Source organism: Pelobates fuscus, chromosome 8 (assembly GCF_036172605.1).
Source record: "Pelobates fuscus isolate aPelFus1 chromosome 8, aPelFus1.pri, whole genome shotgun sequence".
Lineage (NCBI taxonomy): Eukaryota > Metazoa > Chordata > Amphibia > Anura > Pelobatidae > Pelobates > Pelobates fuscus.
Genome location: NC_086324.1, coordinates 113,527,354 through 113,554,396, shown reverse-complemented (window position 1 = coordinate 113,554,396; position 27,043 = coordinate 113,527,354). Strand labels below are relative to the sequence as shown.

The 27,043-nt window shown below is 43.0% G+C and overlaps 1 protein-coding gene across 2 annotated transcripts in view; it reads left to right on the top strand.

Moving 5' to 3' along the window:
- The window catches only part of RHBDF1 (rhomboid 5 homolog 1), an 864,530-nt gene extending 843,559 nt beyond the window's left edge, over positions 1-20,971 (top strand). For both annotated transcript variants that reach the window (XM_063430225.1, XM_063430226.1), the window contains one exon: positions 20,731-20,971. In XM_063430225.1, coding sequence (XP_063286295.1) covers positions 20,731-20,865 — 135 coding nt within the window. In that variant the 3' untranslated portion in view covers positions 20,866-20,971. The remainder of the gene's footprint in view (positions 1-20,730) is intronic.
- The last annotated feature ends 6,072 nt before the right edge of the window (positions 20,972-27,043 follow it).

The following is a 27,043-nucleotide window of genomic DNA, read 5'->3' as shown; positions in this document are numbered from 1 at the left end:
GGATGTTAGTTTGTATTCTTTCCAGTCATCTAAAGATATGAACTTGGAATTTTGTTTCTTGGGAAGGGTTGTTTTTACATCCATGGCAATTCTTACATCGTTGGAAACCTCTAGATGGTTCATTGTCTTGAATTGACTTGAATAGGTCTATCTTCTAAAAGCTGGGATAAAATAGGGTCACTTTTAATAATTCCCATTCAATTAATTAAGAAACAAAGTTCCAAGTGCATATCTTTAGATGACTGGAAAGAATACAAACTAACATCCAATATGAATTGTAGCACTTCTGGTGTAATCTTAGTCCCCCCATATCTCCCAGTGTCCCCAAGTGTCTCAGTGTTCCCAACAAGCCAACCCCTTGTTTTCTCATATATGTATATACTAGGGAGTCTAGCCAGCTCCATGGTTTTGCACCCCTCCCTGTCACAGGTGCCTCATCTCAGGACCCTATTTAGCCTGGTACTGCAGAGAACTTGAGATGGAAGGATTTCCCCAAGTGAGTAGCTCATTTAGCAGACAGTTAGAGTAGGACCTGGGGTACATTGACGTTGTGGCAGGCTTATGCAATGTATAATCCTATAATGTAACTAAACCCCCATTATTTTTTGCCTAGATTAGGTGTTTTTAATAAAACTAGCCAAATCTGTCAGCAGCAAAGTAGCTGTTTAGTAGATAGGGATTTTTTTTTTTACTGGGAGAAATGGGGACACTGAGACACTGGGAGACTAGGGGACTGGGCGACATGGGGACACTGACACTGTGATACATAGGGACATTGGTGCCAGGCTGGGCTTCCAATTCTTTGGACAGACATGCCCCCTTTTTTGGCATGTTCGCCCCTTTTGGCAGTTCTGGTCACGTGATTCACGTCAGTGGCCCACCCTTTTACCCCGCCCATTGACTTCCTACTTCACTGGACACTGCTGTTAGGGGGTATGGATTTACTTGAAAGGTGAAAGCATAAATTAGAGAGAGATTAGCATAGAGTATGTGTTTTCTTATAGCTGCATCCTTTGTTTCCCTCCAACACCAACTCCATCAGATACATGACGCTTGAGAGGTATGACTGTTTTAGTGTTTTTGGTCGATAAGATTCTGTAATTAGGCCCCATCATAATTGTCAGCACCAGGCCCACTGGGCTCTTAATCTGGCCCTGTTTGCACCCGCTGCAGCAGAAGAGGTTTCTGCTCTGCTCCATTCCTCCCGCCCCACCACCTGTTCCCTCCATCCTATTCCCTCGTATCTCATCTGCACTTTGTCTCCTTCTCTTGCTCTGCCTCTCACAAAAAATTTCAATCTCTCCCTCTCCTCTGGCACAGCATAGCCTGGATTCTGAAAACCTTGACCCTAATTCCCCGTCCAACTTCTCGCTACTGCCGTTTTTCTCCAATATCCTTTAGATAGTTGTTTATGCGAGATTGACATTCTTCCTCAAATCCAACTCTCTGCTTGACCCGCTTTAATCTATATTCCACGCTCATCATTCTGTTGAAACCGCTGTGACCAAAGTATCCAATGATCTTATCATTGCAAAATCCCATTGCCACTACTCTATCCTAATTCTCCTCGACCATTCTTCTGCTTTTTACACTGTTGTTCATCAACAGCTTCTTCTCATCCTCCGTAATCTTGGTCTATGAGATACCGCTCTCTCTCAGTGCTCATTCAGTGCTTCCCCTCTCTGTTAGACTTGCACCCAATCTCCACTCCTTCAAAAAATCTTTGAAAACGTACTGCTTTAGGAAAGCATATAAATTCAACTGTGAACAGCTTTCCCTCCCCGCATTCTGATTCCTCTCCTGAAACTGTCATAAAAAAAAGACTAAGCCCTCAATGAACCCTATCCTAGCAACCTACTTTTCTACCCTACCCTTACCTTGTGTGTCACATTACCCCACTCCCTCTAGCATGTAAGCTCATTGAGCAGGGCCCTCAATCCCTCTGTTCCTGTGTGTCCAACTTGTCTGGTTATAAATACGTGTCTGTTAGTCCACTCATTGTACAGCGCTATAGAACTTGATGACGCTTTATAACTAATAATAATAATATTATTAATAATATAGCGAGGTCATCAAAGACTTTACTTTTAGAGAGAATACTTAAAACAAACACGATTGAAAGGTATACTGACTGTCACATATCCTTCGTATCCATGTGGCAAAAACCTTTATAACCTTCAAAAACAAAATTACCTTCCGAAGATGTGCCACTCAGCGGTCTTATGCAATAATGCCTGGCTTGTGTGGCATGTCGGTGCATACCGGCTGCTGCTGACCCACGCAATTATATAGCACCTCAGATGGGTCGAGCGGGCAGCGGGCTGCGGTCACGCATGGGGTGGGAACAGACCACGTTTGCGCACCTTCGTATTGGGGACAGACGTGTTCCCCGGGCCATCAGTCTTGACCCATTCATGGATAGTCGGTCGCTATGTGTGTGGTGTTCCCTCTACCTTAGGGGATAGTGCTTAGGTCGCCATGTCGCCTTTTGGGTGTGCCCATTATGTCGGGGTGTTGCCCGTGTGAAGGTTGGTCGTGGCAGGGCGCCCATGTGCAAGGGCCTACCGTAGTTTCCACTACTTGTGTAATCATGTGCTGTGGAGTATCTAAGGCATCTTGGGAGTAAAGAGCACCGCTTCCCGTCTGTGTGGAGCTCTGTCCGCTGGCTGCTCCTTTGTCTGTGCACAATTATTCACTCAATGCGTGTTCTAGTCCAGTTCAGGGTGTGGAGTGGTCATGTCGGGCCTGGGTCTGGGGTGGGAGGGGGAGGGGAGGAGGGAGGGAAGAGAAGGAAGGGGGGGTATAGCTGGGTAAGGTGGAAGAGGTGGTGTAAAGATGCGGGAGAGGAGGGCTATGGCTTGAGTATAGTTTTCAGGGGGTTATTCTGTCTGCAGCAATGTACATAAGCCAGGCTGTCCACGTCAGGTTGCATTTCTCTGTGCGGCCTTGGAGGGATGCCGTCATAATTTCCATGGTGTGGATTTCTCCTACCCTATCCACCCATTGTTGGAAGGTGGGGGCTGCCGTCCTTTTTTCATAGAGTGGGTATCAGGGACTTTGCCGCTGTCAGCAGGTGTTTCGTCAAGGACTTCTTATACGTTTTTAAAGTCATGCTCGTGTGGTGTAGCAACATGGGGAGGGGTTGGAGTGGGAGCTCCGGATCCGATATTTATCGGATTTTGGTGCTAACCATCTCCCAGGAGGGGGTGATGGCCGTGCATATCCACCAGATATGAAGCATACTGCCTCTCTCCTCCCCACATCGCCAGTTTGTCTCTTCGATGTCCGGGTTCATGCGGTGCAACACATCAGGGGTTCTGTACCAGGTCATCAGCACCTTGTAGCTCATCTCCTGGTATTTTGAGCTAATGGAGCTTTTATGAGTGAGAAGGAATATTTTATCCCATTCTTGGGCAGTCAGGGTATCTCCGGTCTCTCTCTCCCATCTGGCAATGAATTTCGGCGGCGGTCTGTTTTCTCCATCTATAAGCATTGCGTACAGCATCGAGATCCCCGTTCCAGGTGTCGCCTGGTCGTGCAGAGTTTCTCAAAGGGTGTGAGATCTTGGTGGAATTGTTAATGGTCGCCGATGTGGAATAGTAGGACTTGACCTGTAAGTATCGGAACCGATCGAGGGTCGTTCGGGTGGTGTCTGGGAGCAGGTCTGTCAGGGATTTGAGGGAATCATTGTTGCACCATTGGTGTATGTAGATCCAGTCTGATTGGGCAAAGTTTTTTAGGTCCGCCGGTACCAGTCCTCCCCCTATGTCTGGGTTACAGGTGAGGGGCGTTAGCGGGCTGGTGTGGGTAATCAGCTGCTGTGGGTATCGGAGGGTGCACCAAGTCTTCAGGGTTGCGTCGATCAGGGGGTTACCCATTTTGAGGATTTACTATCCCATCTGGAGTCTTGGCTTGGAGTCTTGGTGGTCGCAAAGAATCCTTGAGGGAATCGTCTATCCCTGATAGCTGCGAGAGGATTTACCTCGGCTCGCACCCAGAGATTTTCTGTAGGTTGGGTGTGCCAGTCGGTGACCCTCAGCAGATGGGTTGCTCGGTAGTATCTCAGGATCGAGGGGAGCCCTGCGGCCCCCCGCTGTTTGGGTTGTTCCAGTTGGTGTTTACTGATCCTTGGAGCTACCCTCCTCCCCACGAATCTCCGAATTGTTATAGAGATGGAGCGGAAGAATTCCCCCAGAAAGGAGATCGGAATCATCTGGAAAAGATAGAGAAGGCGAGGTAGAAACATAGAAACATAGAATGTGACGGCAGATAAGAACCATTCGGCCCATCTAGTCTGCCCAATTTTCTAAATACTTTCATTAGTCCCTGGCCTTATCTTATAGTTAGGATAGCCTTATGCCTATCCCACGCATGCTTAAACTCCTTTACTGTGTTAACCTCTACCACTTCAGCTGGAAGGCTATTCCATGCATCCACTACCATCTCAGTAAAGTAATACTTCCTGATATTATTTTTAAACCTTTGTTTCTCTAATTTAAGACTATGTCCTCTTGTTGTGGTAGTTTTTTCTTCTTTTAAATATAGTCTCCTCCTTTACTGTGTTTATTCTCTTTATGTATTTCAATGTTTCTATCATATCCCCCTGTCTCGTCTTTCCTCCAAGCTATACATGTTAAGATCCTTTAACCTTTCCTGGTAAGTTTTATCATGCAATCCATGAACCAGTTTAGTAGCCCTTCTCTGAACTCTCTCTAAGGTATCAATATCTTTCTAAAGATACGGTCTCCAGTACTGCGTACAATACTCCAAGTGAGGTCTCACCAGTGTTCTGTACAATGGCATGAGCACTTCCCCCTTTCTACTGCTAATACCTCTTCCTATACAAGCAAGCATTCTGCTAGCATGTCCTGCTGCTCTATTACATTGTCTGCCTACCTTTAAGTCATCAGAAATAATAATTCCCTTTCCTTAGATGTTGAGGTTAGGACTCTATCAAATATTCCGTACTCTGCCCTTGGGTTTTTACGTCAAAGACGCATTATCTTGCACTTATCCACATTAAATGTCAGTTGCCACAACTCTGACCATTTTTCTAGTTTACCTAAATCATTAGCCATTTGGCTTATCCCACCTGGAACATCAACCCGGAGAGGGTAGGATATTCATTTTTATCGCGTTTATGCGTCCAAACCAAGAGATGTAGAGGTCCGTCCATTTTTGCATATCAGCCTGTAGGGAGGTCAGGATGGGGGCAAAGTTTGCCTGGTAAAGGTGTGTGAGCTCTTTAGTCAACCAGATACCGAGGTATTTCAGCTTAGCGTCACACCATTTGAATCTGAATTGGGATCGTAAGTGCGTATCGGATTTGGTGGGGACCGAGATGTTGATGGTCTCCGACTTCTCCGTGTTAAGTTTCAGGTTTGAGTTCTTCCCGAACTCACGGAAAAGACTCAGAAGGTTCGGTATGGAGATCAGCGGTCGCTCCAGGAAGAAAAGCATATCGTCGGCATACACCGCAACCTAGTGCTCCATTCCTCCCATTGTACGCCTCACTATTCCCCCATCTGCCCGGACCGCCCCCAGGAATGGTTCCAGGGAGAGGGCGAACAGCAGGGGGGCAGGGGGCATCCCTGTTGCGTACCATTCCGTATGGGAAAGGGGTCTGAGAGGGCACCGTTAACTCGGATTTGGGCCGTTAGGGTCATGTATAATGCTGCTATTCAGGTCCTGATATTGGGACCGAATCCCATGTGCTGTAATGTGGCCGCGAGATAGGCCCAGTCCACTCTGTCAAAGGCCTTTTCTGCGTCTGTGGAGAGGAGGACCAATCCTCTTCCCCGTCCCCTGGCTGAGTGGATGATGTTAAGGGCTCGGATAGTGTTGTCCCGGGCTTCTCTGCCCGGCACGAAACCCACCTGGTCCAGAGGGCCATGACTTTCGGAGATGGGGCGGTAACTCGCACAGCAGTCTGGGTCCTTCCCTTCTTTCGGCAAGACTGTTACTACAGCTCGAAGCGAGTCCACTGGGAGCTGCCGGCCCTCTAGTATCGAGTTTAGGCCCATCAATAGGTGTGGCAGTAGAACATCTGTAAAGTTGCAAAGGTAGCTTGCGGGGAGGCCGTCCGGCCCCAGAGCCCTGTTGGATTTAGTTAGCTTGAGCGCCGTGTACAGCTCCTCGGGGGACAGGGGTTGTTCCAAGTCTGCGGCCTTCTCGGGGGTTTGTTTGCGAGTGACATGCCTGGTAAGATAGTCCGTTAGTTCGCGCCTGCGTCGTGCCGGGTCGAGCGCGTTGGCCGTATCGGCCAGGTTGTAGAGGCCAGTGTAGTAGTCCCTGAACGCCCGCAAGATCTCCGTTGGAAGTCGTGTTTCCTTCTGGCCTTGGTTATTCATTTTGTGTATGTGGTTTTGCCTCTGTCTCTGTTGTAGGGTTCGGGCCAGCAGTCTACCGCATTTGTTGGAGTACTCGTAGAAATAGCGGTTGGACCTCTGGATCACATTGAGCAGCTTCTGGGAAAGTATGTCTCTGAGTTGTCTTCCCGCATCCGTCAATTGTAGATATATGTCTTCCCTCAATTCCTGTGTTTTCGTGGTTTCCAGGTCCGATATCCGCTTGGTCAGTTCCAGGACTTGTCTGGTGCTCTCTCGTTTGCGTTGAGTACATAGACTGATATAGTGCCCTCTTACTACGCACTTATGTGCCTCCCATGTAATCAGCGGACACACCTCGTGGAGGTGTTGGATTCAAAGTATTGGGTGAGCACTTGTGATGTCAGTGCCGTGCATTCTACGCCGGACAGTACAGCCTCGTTTAGCCTCCATTGGCGTTCCTTCGGCTTAAAGAGGGGTGTTTTGAGTTGGATGGTCGGAGTCTCCGTGGATCCCTATGTCTGCGGACATGAGCAAGGGGATGTATTCCTGCGCAACAAAGATGTAGTCTATCCTGCTGTATTGGTTGTGAGGGGTGGAATAGCAGGTGTAATCCCTGCCGTCGGGTTGTGCTGCCCTCCAGCAGTCGACCAGACCAAGTCTATTTAGTGTTTGTTTAGCGTTGCGTATGCAGTGGTCTGGTATGGCACTGGAGACCCGGGATGTGTCTACCTGTGGGTCCAGGGGCAGGTTCACGTCCCCTGCCAGTATCAGGAGGCCCTTCCTGAACTTCTCCAGATGGGATAGCGTCCGGGCCAGGAATGTGTGTTGGCCGCGGTTGGGGCAGTATACGTTGGCCAGGGTATATGGGCGGTCCGCTATGGTTCCTTTCACGAAAAGGTACCTCCCCAGCGGGTCCGCCCAGGTAGCCATGCATTGAAACGGTACCGTCCCCGCAAAGAGGATGGCCACTCCTGAATGCTTGGAGTCTTGGTGGTCGCAAAGAATCCCTGAGCGAATCGTCTATCCCCCAGAGCGGGGGCACCCCCGTCTTTGAAGTGCATCTCCTGCAGGAATGCCACAGACATCCTAAGGGACCATAACGTCCTCAGGATTTGTTTGCGTTTTTCGAGGGTGTTGAGGCCTCTGGTGTTATTGGACCAGTGCCTGAGTGAAGCTGGCTGGAATCCCTGTGACATTGCTGCAGTGCACGTGTGGGGGGGAAGATGGGGAAAGAAAAAAGAAAGGAGAGAGGGATGTGTAGGAAAAGAGATGGAGGTGGGGGATAGCTAGAGACAGTAGGGAAGAGTAGGCAGGTGGGGGGGGGGGCGAGGGGTGGAAACAAGGGGAGAGTGGTTTATGTCAGTCAGTGAGAGCCCTTCTAAGGTCCGGTAAGACGTTACCCTTAGTTCTAGGGTGTTATACTATTCTGCGTGGCGTATCAATATAATCCTGACATTACGACATGGCCATTGATCTTGCAGATGTGTCAGCACATATTAGCTTGTGAGAGAAAGCTAGAGGAGAATGATCACCATATGATTTAATTTGCCCAGGCTTTCAGTATGCTTCTTACTCGTACAGCGCATCTACAGCCTGAGGTTTCTCAGACTTTCACCTCCGCCCTATCTCCCCGCATTTTGCTGGAAACATTCAAGAATGCAGGGGATTCCTGAATCAAATTGAATATCACTTTTAGGCCTCACCGGGATCTTTTCCCTCGGATAGAGCTAAGAGGCTAGAGGAAAATGATCATCGTGTGGATCAATTTGCCCAAGCTTTTCAGTACTCTACTAATACGTATTAGTAGCATGAGATCCCTTCGGCAGGTACACCCCCACCTACTGTACCTACACCTATTGTATATAGGGCAACTACTATCACCATATCTTCACCCCCGCATTTTGAAGATAATATTCATGAATGTTGGGGATTCCTTAATCAAATTGAGTACCATTTTGATGCCTCATCTGGGTCTTTCCCCACTGATACTTAATAAATTAACTTCAAGGGAAAGCCTTAGCATGGGCCAATCCATTATGGGAGTGTAATAAGACTGTTGCCCATAATTACCAGGAATTCCCTGTGGAATTTAAATTAACGTTGGGAAGGGAGAGCAATGCCTCCACTGTCCTAATGTGTATCAAGCAATGGAACCAGTTTATCTCAGAGTATGCCATAGAATTCCGCACCCTGGCTTCTGAGGTACACTGGAGCAATAACGGATTAATCACTGCATTCTCAGAGGGATTATCCGAAGCTCTCATCGATGAGATTGCAGCCAAAGAACTACCAGGGAGATTAAATTAATACATCACTTACATGATGCATATAGATAATCGACTTAGGAATAGGGAGATAACTAGAAATAGAACCAGATCTATGATTGTCATTGGCAACTCGCTTCTTTTGTCCTGTTGTTTTTTGCCCTCCCGTGCAGTCTTAAACTGAACCAATGCAGTTAGGGGTTATGAGACTGTCAGAGGCAGAAATACAGTTTAGGGTAAAAGAGGGCCTTTGCTTATACTTTGGCAAGAAAATACATATTAGAAATGCTTGTCCCATGCGTCCAGAAAACTTGTTCACATAAGGACCGGCCATAGGTGTAATGGATATGTCCCCTGGTACTATCCAAAGTAGATTTCTCCTTAATATTACTGCTCTACGCAACAAGAAAAGTTTTTCATGTACAGCCCTGAAGGACTTTATCGACATGTAGTTTGTCAGTAAACACCTCCTACCCATCAAGGGGAGATCATCACCCTTGGCCGTCGAGGCCATTGATGGGAGACCTTTGTCTCAACCTCTAATTACCCATGAAACTATGCCCGTTACTATTACTTTAGGAGCGTTACATAAAGAAATCATTACATTTCAGATAATTGCTTCCCCTTCTTGTCCCATTATACTAGGATTCCCATGGCTTGTTTAGCATAATCCTCATGTTGACTGGGCTAAGAGGAAAATACTGGAATGGGGTAAAGAATGTAGTGAAAGATGTATGTTACCCATTACTAAAAGCCCCCGAGCCCCCATCCGCGCTTTTAAACTAAAGGGGGGACCAATTGCCCCCCCTGCCCCCACCCCTGAGTGGTGGGTGGGGGCCCTAATACTAATAGGGGGGGACCTAATGTCCTCCCCCTGGCCCCCACCCCTGAGCAGTGGGTGGGGGCCCTACAGTAAAATAAGGGGGGGCTAATGTCCTCCCCCTGGCCCCCACCCCTGAGCGGTGGGTGAGGGCCCTACAGTAAAATAAGGGGAGAATACCTAATGTCCTCCCCCCTGGCCCCCACCCCTGAGCGGTGGGTGAGGGCCCTACAGTAAAATAAGGGGGGAAGACCTAATGTCCTCCCCCCTGGCCCCCACCCATGAGCGGTGGGTGGGGGCCCTAAATACCAATAGGGGGGACATATTGTCCCCCCCCCCGCCCCCATCCCTGAGCGGCGGGTGGGGGCCCTAAAAAATGTTAACCCCCCTCCCAGGTGACTAGGGGTCCCCAAACCCCTAGTCACCCCCTCCCCCACAAACAAAATTAACCCCCTACCTACCCCCCTCACCCTAAAAATAATGAGGGGGGACCTTTAACTAAGTACCTGTAAAAAAAACAAAAAAACTTACCATTCAATGTTTTCGTTCTTCTAAAATCTTCTTATTTCAGCCCCAAAAAAGGCCAAATAAAAAAAAAACAATTTAAGTCTTTCAGCCTTTTGGTAGATAACTCCCTAATACCGTAGGAATTAGGGAGTTATCTACTAAGCTAAATGGTAAAACAAAAGTGTTCTGTGTTTACAGGCGCTTTGCATAAATTACATCAAGTGCTCTAATGTGACAGCTGCTCCCACACAAAAACAGGAACTCTCCAATCCTGTCGTAATTCAATGTGAAAAAATACACTAATTTACATACACAGTATGAAATAGTGAGAGTGTGTAGCGCTTAGTTTAGTGAACTTACTCCACAGGAGATCCCTCAGAGTATAAAGGGTTGATAATCTATTTAAACAAAAATAGCGAAAAATATAGTGCACACTGTGTAAAACGTGGTATCAATACACCACACAATAAAGGACACACTCACGTGGTTTAGAGCCTATTAGGATTGGCTCTGATCACTTGCGCCTTGTGTCCTTTTAGGTGACACACACCTTACTCTCCAAACGAAATTTTTCCTCAAAAGGGAGAGAGAAAGACAGGGGAAAATCGCCCTAGTATTGAAATCTTTAACGTACTCTGGTAGCAAGTTTAAAAGCACATAGGTGAAGATTGCTTCTCACCTGGAAGAGAGCCTGTGACCTGGCTCAAAGTAGATCAGCATATGAGTCCTTTTAGGGATGACTCTTACCCTCTTTGATAGGATGGAAAATGCACCAAATATGTATTCTAATAAAAAATAACTATTTATTTCACAAATTATAAAATCAACTGATACATACAATATAAGGTGAATGCGAAACGCGTTTCGCCGGTTCCGTCCGGCTTTCTCAATCGGTATTTTCCATCCTGCTTATTTCCTGGTTTGAACTGTTATAAACAGACTAAAGGAGAGAACCTACGAGACCGGAAGTGACACGTATAGAAGAAAATGATTGAATCTCATAGATCAACAGGAGAAATACAACCCTTTCACATTCCCGGAAGTGACGCCGTCCGCATGATCATCGTGCGTGCGTGATGACGTCCGCATTAAGGGATAAATTAATACAGCTGGAAATACTCTACCCTCCCTCGCAGCGACGCCCGTGATTGGATGACATCAAATTTTCGGCATCCAATCAGGACGGAAGGCGGGGTTTATAACCAGGAAATAAGCAGGATGGAAAATACCGATTGAGAAAGCCGGACGGAACCGGCGAAACGCGTTTCGGATTCACCTTATATTGTATGTATCAGTTGATTTTATAATTTGTGAAATAAATAGTTATTTTTTATTAGAATACATATTTGGTGCATTTTCCATCCTATCAAAGAGGGTAAGAGTCATCCCTAAAAGGACTCATATGCTGATCTACTTTGAGCCAGGTCACAGGCTCTCTTCCAGGTGAGAAGCAATCTTCACCTATGTGCTTTTAAACTTGCTACCAGAGTACGTTAAAGATTTCAATACTAGGGCAATTTTCCCCTGTCTTTCTCTCTCCCTTTTGAGGAAAAATTTCGTTTGGAGAGTAAGGTGTGTGTCACCTAAAAGGACACAAGGCGCAAGTGATCAGAGCCAATCCTAATAGGCTCTAAACCACGTGAGTGTGTCCTTTATTGTGTGGTGTATTGATACCACGTTTTACACAGTGTGCACTATATTTTTCTCTATTTTTGTTTAAATAGATTATCAACCCTTTATACTCTGAGGGATCTCCTGTGGAGTAAGTTCACTAAACTAAGCGCTACACACTCTCACTATTTCATACTGTGTATGTAAATTAGTGTATTTTTTCACAGTTATCTACTAAGCGGCTGCAATAGAAGTCCCGAAGTTCCGAAGTTGCCAAATTTCCGAAGTGTCGAACTGCCGAAGTGCCGACGTTGCCGAATTTCCGAAGTTCCGAAGTTGCCGATGCCGAAGTTCTGAAGTGTTGAAGTGCCGAAGTCCCGAATTGCGAAAATCCAGAATTTCGGAATGCCGAACCGAACCGAAAGTTTTCCCAATGCACATGCCTACAATAAAGAGAGAAATATACACACAATAGATGAGCATATAGGGATTGCTCAGTCCTTTACAGCATAGGTGGTTTGTCCCCCACCCGGGAATGTGAGATACCGCTTCTCCAATAAAAGATGTCCAATGAAGATCCAGGGGTACAATGCAGGTTAATTGTATTAAACAAATAAAAAGAAAATTAAGTAACACACTAACACATTTCACCTATACATCAACGACCAGAAAGAGACTCTGGTTTGGGAAAGTTTTAGCTGCTGTACACAACAGGAACAAGTGCCAGAAATCTCACTTGCTGCTATATGCTGGAGATGCCAAACCCCGAAGGGGCATTTATCCATATCTGGTGGGAGTGTTTACTAGGCATGTGTCACGTATTCATCCGCTTATAAAAATGTGGTTAATGACATTTACTGTCCACACAGGAAAAGTTGTGCCGAGCAGCAACCTAATCCACAGAAGGGTTAATTATGCAATTATGTAAATGAAACCTGGTAACTGACTTTGGGGTCAAAGGCTGGTTACAGCCAATCAGATCTAGAGGAGGGGTATTTAGGCCCAGTTCTCATCCTGCTCAGTGCCCTGTTGTGGTTTCCCTTGCGGTTTTCTGAGAGCGCATTCCTGTTTATAGTTTTCTACCTGGTTTTTTACTTTGGCTTTGTTTATTGACGTCTCTATTTTCTGGTATCCTGGCTCCTGGCTTTCCTCATCGCTGCGTCCCTTTCTGTGTTCCCTGACCTCGGCTAGTATTTTGACTATTCTATGTACGTTAAATCCGGCCATTCTAAAGACTGGTAATACGTTACTGATTTGTCATCCATGCTATACAGTTCTACGTGCTGGATCATACAGTAATCCTGACATTACGACATGGCCAGAGATCCTGTAGAACTGTGTCAGCACATAGCTGCTTGCGAGAGGAAATTAGAGGAGAATGATCACCGCATGGATCAATTCATTTAGGCTTTCAGTACGCTCCACCCACTGTTAATCGCCATCCCTACAGTTTGATGGCAATATCCAGGAATGCAGGGGTTTTCTTAATCAGGTGGAGTACCATTTTGAGGCCTCACCAGGGTCGTTCCCCACAGACAGAGCAAAAATTGGTTATCTAATGAATCAATTAAAGGGCAAGGCCCTTGCTTGGGCTAATCTGTTGTGGGAGAGTATCGGAGCATTGCTCATAATTTCCAGGAATTCCTTGCCAAATTCAAGCTCACATTTGAGCCATTGGGTAGAGAGGATGACGCCTCCACTGCCCTAATGCACATCAGACAAGGTAACCAGTCTATCTCGGATTATGCTATTGAATTCCGTACCTTAGCTTCCGAGGTAGACTGGACTAACAATGGGTTGATCTCAGCATTCAAAAAGGGTCTCTCAGAGACTATACTAGATGAGATAGCTGCTAAAGAATTACCAAAGAGTCTTAACATATTTATTACGTTTGTCATGCATATTGATAATAGGTTGAGACTCAGAGAAGTCACCAGAAGCAAGACCAGACGTACGGCTATGTCCTTAGCACCTTAATTCTCTAAACCTGTTTTTTCTAACCTCCCTGTACAGTCCGAACCCGAACCTATGCAGTTAGGGGTCACTAGACTGTCGGAGGCTGAAAAACAGTATAGGAGAAGGGAGGGTTATGCCCATATTGCGGTAGAAAGGGACATATGATAACTAATTTCCCAGTGCGTCCGGAAAACTTCTGCACCTAAGAACCTTAAGGGGACAGATCTTAGGTGTGATGGAGTTGTCCTCTAACAAAAACAAAAGTAGATTCCTCCTTGAGGTATTTATTTCTCTTGATAACAAGAAGTTTTCTTGCAGTGCCCTAATGGACTTAGGTGCTGCTGGAAATTTTATTGATGTCCAGTTTATTAGGGGTAATGAGATACCGGTCAGGGAGAGAACTACGCCGCTAGCTGTAGAGGCTATTGATGGTAGACCACTCACACAACCGCTTATAACCCACAAAACTGTCCCTATTACGATCTCTATTGGGGCCTCCCATAGGGAGGAGATGACGTTTCAGGTTATTACTTCTCCATCATGTCCTATCATATTAGGGTTTCTGTGGCTGAGTAAGCACAATCCCCATATTGACTGGGCTAATGGGGAGATATTAGAATGGGGTAAAGAGTGTATGGGGAGATGTATAAAACCAGTACTAAAGAAATTGGGTACTATTGACCTTCCCACTACCACTCCCAAAACTCCAGGAATTCCCATACAATACCGAGAACTTCAGGAGGTGTTTAACAAGGCTCAATCCGATGTATTGCATCCCCAAAGAGCATATGACTTTGTCATTAACCTGTTTCCAGGCGCTATGCCACCTAAGGGGGCAGTTTATGCCTTATCTCCCAGGAGAGTAAAATAATGGAGGAATACTTTAAAGAATCCTTGAGCAAAGGGCACATAAGAAAGTCATCCTCACCAGCTGGTGCAGGATTCTTTTTTTTGTTGAGAAAAAGGGTGGTGAGTTACATCCTTGCATAGACTACAGGGCACTTAATAAAATCACTGTAAAAAATGCATACCCTATCCCACTCATTTTTCGAATTGTTCGATAGACTTCTGGGAGCTAAAGTATTTACTAAGCTTGACCTTAGGAGCGCTTACAATTTGGTTAGAATTAAAGAGAATCATGAGTGGAAGACAGCATTTAATACCCTTAGTGGACTCTATGAATATCTGGTAATGGCATTTGGGTTATGCAACGCCCCGGCCGTATTCCAAGACTTTATAAATGATGTACTCAGGGAATTCATTTACTAATTTGTCTTGGTTTATTTGGATGATATTTTGGTGTATTTGGTGTATTCCCCTGATCTTCAAACTCACCACTCCCATGTGAAACAGGTTCTGTAGACGTTGTTGAAAAATAAACTTTATTGTAAATTAGAAAAGTGCATATTTGACCAGCCTGAAGTCCACTTTTTGGGTTACAACATCTCTGCATCAGGATTTCAAATGGATCCTAAAAAACTAGAGGCTGTACTACACTGGCCATTACCCTCTGGTTTAAAAGCCATTCAAAGGTTTATTGGTTTTGCCAACTATTACAGAAGATTCATCAAGGGATTTTCTTCTGTAATAGCCCCCATCACTAATATGACTCGCAAAGGGGTTAGTAGCAAGGTATGCTCTAGGGGCTGCTGCTGAACGCTTCAAACATTTTGCTGATAAGCGTAGGAGTGCCAACCCGGTGTACCAAGTGGGGGACTGGGTTTGGTTGTCATCTCGCAACATCAAGCTTAAGGTCCCTAGCATGAAGTTTGACCCCAGATTCCTTGATCCCTATAAAGTGCTTTGTAGGATCAATCCAGTGTCTTACTCTCTGGATCTTCCTGCATTTTTAGGGGTTTCCCAACACTTTTCATGTGTCCTTACTCAAACCTCTTGCCTGCAACACTGTTCCTTGTGTTCCTCCCCCTTCTGTGGTGGTGGGTGGTCAGGAGGAGTATGAAGTATCTTCTATTGTGGATTCTAGGTTTTCTCAGGGCACTTTACAGTACTTGGTTGTTTGGAAAGATTACGGTCCTGCTGATCGTTCTTGGGTTTCGGCTCCTGACCTGCATGCGGGCTGTAAGATCCACGCTTTTCATGCCAAATTTCCTCTCAAGCCTGGTCATGCCCGTCTGGTGGGCATTCTTCAGGTGGGGGGTAATGTCACGTATTCATCCGCTTATAAAAATGTGGTTAATGACATTTACTGTCCACACAGGAAAAGTTGTGCCGAGCAGCAACCGAATCCAGAGAAGGGTTACGGCTGAGCAGCAGTTATGCAAGTGAAACCTGGTAACTAACTTTGGGGTCAAAGGCCGGTTTCATCCTATCAGATCTAGAGGAGGGGTATTTAGGCCCAGTTCTCATTCTGCCCAGTGCCCTGTCGTGGTTTCCCTTGTGGTTTTCAGAGAGTGCATTCCTGTTTATAGTTTTCTACCTGGTTTTTGACTTTGGCTTTGTTTATTGACTTCTCTATTTTCTGGTATCCTGACTAATGGCTTTCCTTATCGCTGCGTCCCTTTCTGTGTTCCCTGACCTCGGCTAGTATTTTGACTATTCTATGTACGTTAAATCCGGCCATTCTAAGGACTGGTAATACGTTACTTATTTGTCATCCGTGCTATACAGTTCTACGTGCTGGATCATACAGTAATCCTGACAGCATGTACATGGGGACATTTTTCGGTTCGGTTTCGACATTCCGAAATTCAGCACTTCGGCGATTCGACACTTCGGCAACTTCGACACTTTGAAACTTCGACACTTTGGAAATTCAGTAATTTCAGAACTTCGGGACCTCGGCAATTTGGCACTTCGGAACTTCGGCAACTTCAGCACTTCGGAATTTCAGAACGTCTCTTGCAGCCGGTTGGTAGATAACTCCCTAATTCCCACGGTATTAGGGACTTTTCTAATAAAAGGCTGAAAGACCTAACATGGTCTTTCAGCCAAATTTACTAATACTAAGTAAAAATGACTTAGTATTAGTAAATTGTGCCCCTACTCGCTATACCGCTTGTAGGGGCATGTCTGCCAGTGGCTGCTCACTGTTAAAAAAAAAATTAAACCTATTGTCCTCCCCCCGGCCCCCACCCCTGAGCGGCGGGTGGGGGCCCTAAATTAGAATGTGGGGGGACCTAACGTCCTCCCCACTAACCCCCACCCCTGAGCGGTGGGTGGGGGCCCTAAAAACAAATTAGGGGGGGACCTAACATGGATTAAGTAACCAATCAGAGTGTTATGAGTCAAATTACACAGTGTGAGAAAATTCCAAAGAACTTTCCTACGCTGTGTAAAATGACACAGAGCACTCTGGTGGATTTCAAACCAACCAATCAGAGTGCTGTGACAGGTAAATGTAGAGACTTACCTGTCAGTCTCTTCATTTACCTGTCAGAGCACTCTGATTGGATGGCTTAAACCCACCAATCAGAGTGCTCTGAGCCTAATTGCAGGGTGGGGCAAGGCTTTATAAGCCTTCCCCCGCCCTGCAGAGCTCAGTCTGCGCGTAGCCCTCGCCGGGTGAAGATGGATTTTTTTTTTTGCGCTCTTTTTTTGTCTTTGTTTTTTTAAGTGCGTCGGTTATTATGGCTTTTTATTTGGCCTTTTTTGGGGCTGAAAAAAGAAGATTTTAGAAGAAAGAAAACATCAAATGGTAAGTTTTAATATTTTTTTTCAGGTACTTGGTTAAATGTTCCCCCCTAATTATTTTTAGGGTGAGGGGGGTTGGTAGGGGTTCATTTTTTGGGGGAGGGGGGTGACTAGGGGTTTGGGGACCCCTAGTCACCCAGGGGAGGGGGGGTTATTTTTTTTATTTAGGGCCTCCACCCACCGCTCAGGGATGGGAGCCAGGGGGGAGGACATCAGGTCTCCCTCATTACTTTACTTTAGGGCCCCCACCCACCGCTCAGGGGTGGGGGCCAGGGGGAGGACATTAGGTCCCCCCCAATTAGTATTTAGGGCCACCACCCTAAGGGGTGGTGGTCAGGGGGAGGACATTAAGTCCCCCCCTTACTTTACTTTAGGGCCCCCACCCGCCGTTCAGGGGTGGGGGCCAGGGGGGAGGACATTAGGTCCCCCACTACTTTACTTTAGGGCCCCCACCGCTGTTCAGGGGTGGGGGCAGGTGGGAGGACATTAGGTTCCCCTACTACTTTACTTTAGGGCCCCCACCCGCTGCTCATGGGTGGAGGCTGGGGGGTATAGCGTGTAGGGGCATAATTTACTAATACTAAGTAATCTTTACTTAGTATTAGTAAATTTGGCTGAAAGACCAATTCAGGTCTTTCAGCCTTTTAGTAGATAGCTCCCTAATACCTTGGGAATTAGGGAGTTATCTACTTATTCATTCCTGTCATTACACTGACTGGCCAAGTAACTTACATTTTATATGAATGTATGTTACTTGATTGTTGTAAGTGCTGCAAATGCTTACAGCCGAATCCTGGCTATGTATATATACTTTTTATTTAAAATTGTATACAGTGTAACATTCTTCTTCTTCCACTGGGTAAGTAAATCAGTACTTAGGCAATACTTTGCTTCGGCAATTCGGCCCTTTGGAACTTCGGAACTTCGGCACTTCGGAAATTTGGTAATTTCGGAACTTCAGGACCTCGGTAATTCGGCACTTCGGCTATCCGGACATTCGTAAGTGCCCGAATGTCCGAATTGCCCGAAATCCGTCCAAATTCATATTCGGCCTAAAATGAATTGCACATGTCTAGTGTTAACCACTGCAATTATTCTGGAATATGATTTATATAAAAATTTAAAAATTACTCAAACCCTTTGAATTTGACCCCAAGCTGTTTAGACTTAATATTAACTTATATCAAACTTTCGGCCTAGATTAATTTATTGTTATCTACCTCTTGACTGCCACTAAATTACTTGTAGCCAGAAACTGGAGGATGGTTATAGCTTCGTGCTGGCCAACAGTTAGGGAGCAGTTAGTTTTTCAGATTAGGATGGAGATGGGTATAGATTGATTGAATCAAGAGGAATTTGAGCAGTGGATCAAACCAATAGCAATAATATAATCGATCGATTACACCTGCGTAAGAGAGTTTAGCTTTCTGACAGCCCTTCTATTTACTATTTTTTTTTTGTATGTTAAAGCCTAGGCCTATTCTATCTCCTCTTGAACTATACCACAGGGATATGTTATATGTTGTTTGTTAAATGTTGTGACTCATTATTTTTTTCTCTAATTGCTTGTGTACAAGAGCTGACTTATATAGGCACATATTGTTAGTATGTGATTTATAATAATAGAACAATAAAATATATATATAAAAAAAGCAATATTAAAATCATCCAACTTAAGTTCACCAATATAATTTATATGTCCCATCTTGGTTGCCGGCTTGTACAATGTTCAAGAGACGAGTTCCTGGTTTCAACACTCTTCCGGGGGGCAGTAATGTCTGACATACCTAGTGTGATAATGTCAGACGTGATGACGTGTTTCGCTGAGCAAATCGACTTCTTCAGGATCTGTTTTTCTTCAGCTAACTGTTCAGCACAAGCACAGAAGGAAGCAAATATGAGAATGGCTTGGTTCACTAGATCTTTCACACATATTACAGAAGTGATTTGTACCAGCTTTCTCCTTCCCTCCCCTTTGTGTGATACATGCGCCGATTACATCAGTAGAATGGACGAATGCCACAGCACATAGAAGAATAGGGTTGGCTGTGCATTTGTTCATTCAGTCATTAAGCGCTTTGGAGATTCAGACGAATAGCAGATTTTTGCTTGATGGAGGTCTAATGGAGCTCTTTACTAGGTGCCTTGAATTCAGCAAAAATATAACTCCCCTTGTTGTTGACATCCCACATCAAATAAGGTAGAGTATCCAAGAAGTTAAAAGCTTGCACGGCATCTATGGTATTGGTGGCCAAGGTGCAACATGCACAGTGCTGGCAGGCATCACATGCACCCCATTTCTTTCCAAAATGTAGAAAGACAGGTTATCATGAGACATGTGCAATTAAGTTCGGTCCAAATTTAAATTCGGACAAATTTGCTGAATTTCCGAAGTGCTGAACCAAACCGATTTGCCGAATTTCGGATGTGCCGAACGAACAGAATAGCCAAATTTCGGAAGTGCCGAAGTGCTTTGGATTTCTGAAAAGTGGCAAAACAGGAGAGGGAGGGAAAATTAATGTAATGATGACCGGAATCTACCTCTAACCCTTCCCTTACCCCAACTTTACCCTAACCCTAGTAGGGGTAAGGATAGGGTTATGGGGTAGGGCTAGGGGTAGGGTTATTGGGAAGGTTTAGGCCTAGGGTTAGGGAATTCCCGAAGTCTCAAATTCCCGAATTGCCAAAGTGCCAAACAGAACCAAACTTTTTGCCCGTGCACATCCCTAGTTATCATGCCAAAGTGAGCTCTTTTGTAAAGCCCCCTGAAGTTTGCTGGCCATGTAACATGTCCTATATGAGCTATTTCAAATGATTGTACTGCACATTTGAGTGTAGCAGTACCTATCTGGAGTTCATGCTTCAGATCCATTCCACAAAATGTTTGCAAAATATTAATATTAATATTAAATACAAAATGTTACATTTACACATTTCATTCAAGGACAGTTAACACCATTGATTTATATTAAGCATATGACAGTTAACACCATTGATTTATATTAAGCATACATCTGCAGATTTAGTAAATTAGTAATATATATATATATATATATATATAGATATATATATATCTATATATATATATATATAGATGGCGTATGCCTGAAGTTGTGGGAGGGATTTAAGGCCTATATAAACCCAGCAAACCCCTACTTACCTGTCTTCGTCGATTCCGGAAGTTACCCTCCCACCACACCCTCTTCACAGATCATTACAACCAGGCGGGCCCTCTTTTTTGCAGGCCTAGCCTCTCGTTGGTTTCGGCACACCTCAACCGACTATTATTTGTTAAAACTAAACCTACTAAGAATGTACGCCCCTTTTCATAATCCCGTACACAAATATATATATATAAATAAAAATAAGCATAACCCAGGGGTGAAATCTTGCCATAATATTTGAATAATTGTTTGCAATTTATGTACCTTAGAAACCTTTTCTCACTGTATCATTTGAAATATATTGGTATATGTTATTTAAAATGCCTAAATATTTTATTCACACAAATTATGTTTTATAAGAGTATACAGTATGACATTAGAAACCAAATGTTTAACATTTAACTAACTAAATAATTTGTATTTCCTAGATTCATTGTATGGATGATGTTTGTGGACTTCTACCATTTCTGAACCCAGAAATACCAGACCAGTTCTATAGGTTATGGCTTTCTTTGTTCTTGCATGCAGGGTATGTACTGTTTGTATGTATTTTTATTTTATGACAATTCATGACAAATAATGTACACCATTTTAATATACAAGGATAAAGGAAACACATTGCATATATGTATACGTACATTGGGTTCTAGGCCAAAGTTAACATTGTCTAATGATTATCATTTTTGTCAATTGTGTTTGAAAGGAAATAAAAGTTCTCAAGACAGCAGTGGACCCTGAGTCCCATTACTTTACAAATACCTTCACTTTTCATAACCATCCAGAACTTGAATGTGTACTTCAAATGCATGAGATTTGTATATGATTTTTACATTGGGGTGCATCCCTGACAAGCCCAGCAGTTTTAAGCTAGCAAGAACGTGTGTGTGTGTGTGTGTGTGTGCGTGTATGTATGTGTGTATGTATACATATATAATATAATATTTTTTGCTATAAGTACAATTGTAATTTTGCAATATCTGGATTTTACTTTAAACGTGAGAGGGGGCTTCTGTAGTTTAGCACTAAACTAAATAAATAAATATATATATACATATATATATATATCTCTGCATATTTTGGCTTAATCTCTTAATGTTAGCCAGTTGCCTTTCATGCATTTAGGATAATTATAATAATCTTCCTAAAAGTGATATTGGAGCCCTGGTTGGCTGATTATTTCTGCAATAATGCATTTTCATCAGCCATTTTGTTAAAGGATTTCCTGTCTCTATTTTATTTTTAAATGTTTTCCTCTCGGTTCCTAACAGTATATAAATCTGTTGGATCTTGGAAACCACTAGTTTTTCTGTGAGTGGATTATCTGTGATTTAAAGTATCCAAATTAATATTTTTTAGACTTCCACTTCATGACAGTAGAATTAGTTGTAGTTTTAAGTGACTGCAGTTTTTTTATTGTCCCTTCACGATCAATCCCAGCTTCAAAGACTGTATTATTTGTAAGCTGATGTTGATGTATTACTTTAGAAATATTTGTATTTTTCTCTTTAGTACATGTTCTAATATCACACCAAAAATCATGCCACAATATATAGTGAACTCATCCCATTGTTTCTTAAACAAAATAGATATATTTTTTCCATAATTAACCCCTTAAGGACCGATGATGGTTCATGACCGTCATCAGTAACCCTTGAGGACCGGTGACAGTCCTGAACCATCATCACAGAAAACGAGCGTCAGGCGCGATTGGAGATTGCTTCCGCCGAAATCCCGCCAGGCAGATAGTAACAGCCAATTATGCCATGTGAGCGTCACACAATCGCTCACAATTGGCTGCTGTCAAAGTGGGTGTCACAAACATTCACTTTGACAGTGATCTCTGCCCCTCTCTCCTCTGTAGCGTTTTGTGAGGGAGAGAGACAGAGATCAGATTGTGATAGTTTGTACCTAGTTTCTTCAATAATACAATTCCTTTTTAACCCCTTCCCTGCCAAATAATTTTACAGCAGTGCATTTGTACTGTCTGTATATATTATTTTTTTTGCCTTTCATTTTTTTTTTTGGTCAAAAAGCTATGTTTTAGTCTTTTTTAGTCTGTGTTAGTCTGGTTTTTTTTTTTTATCAAAACAGCAGATTTTAGTTAGTCAGTTTCTTTCTACCAAATCTTCATTACATTTTTTTTGCAGGAGTTAGTTTAGGGATTGTTAAGGACGTTTTAGTCTGTTTTAGCATAGGGTTAGGTAGATTAAAAAAAAGAAAAAATTGTGTTGGTAATTTGTCAGTTTTGTGTAAGGTAGTGTGTTGGTGAAACATGCAGCGCATATACAGCTTGGAGGAGGCATATGCCTTCTTGGCGGCAGACTCTGACACCACTGACGCTGCGTCCAATTTTGACCCAGGTCAGTTTTCTGACACTTCTAGTGACACGTCATCTGTGTGTGAGCCAGCTGCAAAAAGAAGCTCTGCTTTCCCTCCTAAGCCAAATGTGGAGGAGGACTGGGTACCTCCACAGTTAGATGAGCCCAACATCCCAACTTTTAGTGCCAACACAGACATTAATGTCAATGTGGATGACTTCTCCCCTATGCAATATATGGAGCTATTTTTAGGGGATACCATCTGGGAGGAGGTTGCTTCCCAGACTAATTTTTATGATACACAATTTATTGATACCAATCCAGGTAGCTATGCAGTCAGGGAGCATGATTGGCATCCCACAGATGTCCCTGAACTTAAAATATTCTAGGCTCTTACAATGCTCATGGGGATTATAAAGAAGCCATCAATTCACTCTTTCTGGAGCACCGACCCTATCTGTTCTAGTCCAGTGTACTCCCAAATCATGTCTACAACAAGATATGAGTTGCTGCTGAGATATTTACATTTTAATGACAATACCCTCTGTCATCCCAGAGATCACCCCCAATATGCTAGGCTTCATAAAATATACCCACTGGTAGACCAGTAGCGCACCATCAGCACAAATTTTCAGAAGTTTATACTCCCCAACACAATTTATCCATTGATGAATCCTTAATGAAACATAAAGGGAGATTAGGATTCAAACAATACATCCCCTAAAAGTGCACTAGGTATAGCGTAAAATTGTGCAAACTGTGCAAGAGTGAAAGTGGCTATACGTTTGTCTTTCGCGTATTTGAGGGGATAGATGGTCAACTGGACCCTCCTGGCTGTCCTGACTCTCTGGGGACAAGTGGAAAAATAGTTTGGGGCCTATTTGTGGACAATTTTTATAGCAGCGTTCGTTTGATTCAAACTCTTTATGGTTTGCAGACACTGGCCTGCGGCACTGTGAGAAAAAATGCCAAAGATTTCCCCAGACCTCTCAAATTTTTAAAAAAGGCGAATGTAAAGCTCTGCGCAAAGCTTAAGTGCTTGCAATAAAATTTAAGGACTGGAAGGATGTTAACATGCTAACACCATCCATGACGAAAGCATGTCAGATGTCACTGTCTGAGGCAGAGTACAGACCAAACCTGTTTGCATCAGGGCTTATAACAGGCACACAGGGGGGGGGAGGGGGGGTGGTTAAAAAGGTGGCTATCTGATGCAAGTAGCAACCAACAATTCATTTTTACTTCTTAAAAAAATGAATACTGGAAAAAATACCTTTCTCCAGTTTCAACTTAACCCCTTAAGGACACATGACATGTGTGACATGTCATGATTCCCTTTTATTCCAGAAGTTTGGTCCTTAAGGGGTTAAACTGATTTCCACAATCATTTATGTAGATGGTCAAGTTGCAACAACGGTGCCAGATGGGTCCAGAATTGGTGGTACACATTTTATTTTTAAGATACTGCCAACTGCAAAAAAAATCTAATCCCCAGAAACGTTGCCGGGTCTGTTATAAAAAAAGGGAAAACCTCCTTTCGCTGTTCCGATTGCCCTTCAAAACCTGGACTGTATATTGGAACATGTTTTAAGCTCTACCTCACAGAACATACCTTTTTGTAATACTTGTTTCTGATTTTGCAAAAATACACCAAACTGAAGATTTGCCAAGCATACCTATATATCAAGTTGAAAAACTGACATGCACAAGTCTCTTTTGTGGCATTTTAGCCCCCAAACAACCCAGCAAACCTATGCATGGGTGGTATCACTGTACTCCGGAGATGTTGCTTAACACATATTGGGGAGTTGTTTGACTGTTATACATAACAAGATCTGTTAATTCATGCATAAAGTACAATGTGTGTAGAAAAAAAAACACAAGAAAAATTACTACCCAAAAGTTTGACAAAGGCTGGTGGTAAATTCGGTGCATGAAAAGTGTTCAAATACCACCATTTAAAATACCCTGGGTTGTCTACTTTTCAAAAATATATGGTTTGGTGGGGGTAATATACATACTGGCTTCAAAAATGTCCCAAATAGGACATGGATGCAGGTTGATTACATGTAAACATTCCAAGTTGGAAAGCGGATATGCACACCTGCCAAATGTGGCCTTTTAGCCCCCTAACAACCAGAAAAGTTTATGCATGGGTGGTATCACCAAGCTCAGGAGATGTTGCTGAACACATATTAGTGTTTGTTTGGCAGCAACACATAACAGGATCTGCGAATGTATACCTGAATTTCAATGTATGGAAAAACAATTTAAAAAAAATAAATTACCTATGCAAAGCTTGACAAAGATTGGTGGTAAAATGGCTACATAGAAAGCATCAAAATATCATTAGATGAATACCCTGGGTTGTCTACTTTACTTTAAAAAAAATATGAACATGTGAGGTGGTTTTCAGAGATTTATGACAGATGACAGTGTTACAATGTCACTATTGATAAATTTTAAAAATGTGTATTTTGAAACAGCAATGTCCTACTTGTACTTATAGCCCTATAACTTGCAAAAAAGCACGGAAGCACTCAGGAAAAAAATGTGAATCTGTTTAGCAGTTTTTTTATAAGCTTTTGTAGATGAGTAAAATATTTTTCAAGTAAAAGTCAAAAAACATGTTTGTTTGTTTTTTAATTTTTCACCATATTTTTTTTTAATTAAAAAAACACCACAAACGTGTTAAAACAGACCGGGTCCTTAACATATAACATGGCCAAAATAGTCTAGTCTTTAATGGGCTAAGCTATTATTGCTTAAAGGGAGGAAAGATGAGAGAAAAAGAAGGGGAGAGAAAAGAAAAATATATTTAACCCCTTAATGACTGGTCTGTTTTGGCATGTTGTATGTTAAGGACCAGGGCTGTTTTAACACTTTTGTGGCGTTTTTTGTTTAGCTGTAAATTTACTCTCTCTGGTTTACCATTCCCATACAAATTATATATTGTTTTTTTTCAGGACAAGAAAGGCTTTCTTTACATACCATTTTTTCTATAATGCCATTTAATTGACTTAAAAATAAAAATTTAAATTATGGTAAAAAAATTGAAAAAAAAATACTTTTATTTAAAAAAATATTTTACTCATCTGCAAAAGCTAATAAAAAAAACCTGCTAAAAAGATTCAAAATGTTGTTCTGAGTTTCAAACGTGATTACGTGCTTTTTTTCCCCCAAAGTTATAGGGCTATAAGTACAAGAAGGACATTGCTGTTTTAAAAAATATTTTTTTTTTAAAATTTATTAATAGTGACATTGCAACACTGTTATCTGTCATAAATCTCTGAAAAACACAGCACATGTACATATTTTATTTTAAATTAGACAACCTAGGATATCCATCTAAGGATATTTTTACACTTTCTATGCAGCCATTTTATCACCAATCTTTGCCAAACTTTTGCAATTTATGTATACATTCACAGATCCTGTTACGTGTCACTGCCAAAAAACACACTAATATGTGTTCAGCATAATCTCCTGAGTACAGTGGTACCACCCATGCATAGGCTTGTCTAGTTGTGAGGGGGCTTAAAGGCCACATTTGGCAGGTGCGTATATCTGTTTTCAACATGGAATTTTGACATGTACTAAACCTGCACCCATGTCCTATTTGGAACATGTTTGAAGCCGGCCAATGTATTTTACCCCCCATCAAACCATATATTTTTGAAAAGTAGACAACCCAGGGTATTTTAAATGGAGGTATTTGAACACTTTTCATGCACTAAATTTACCACCAGCCTTTATCAAACGTTTGGGTAGTAATTTTTTTTATTTTTTCTAGTTTTTAGTTTTTTTCACACACATTGTACTCTAGGCATGAATTAACAGATTCTGTTTTTGTATCACTGCCAAACACCCAAATATGTGTTCAACAACATCTCCTGAGTACAGTGATACCACCCATGCATATGTTTGCTGTGTTGTTTGGGGGCTAAAAGGCCTAGATAGAGACTTGTGCATGTCAGTTTTTCAACTTGATATATAGGTATCATATACCCAAGTTAGTGTTACCATCATGATACTTGGGCAGAGAATTCCACATCCTGATTGTTCTTACAGTAAAAAAACCTTTCCTTTGCCTTAGACGAAATCGTCTTTCTTCCAGTCTAAACGCATGGCCTCGTGTCCTATGTAAAGTCCGGTTTGTGAATAGATTTCCACACAATGGTTTGTATTGGCCCCGAATATATTTGTATAATGTTATCATATCCCCTCTCAGGCGACGTTTTTCTAAACTAAATAGGTTTAATGTATGTCTGTAGGTTACACACAGACATACATTAATTCATACTGGCATACATACATATAGACATACTGACATACTGACATACACACACAGACAGTCACAGACATTCTGACATACACACAGACATTCTGACATACATACAGACATACTAACATACACACAGAC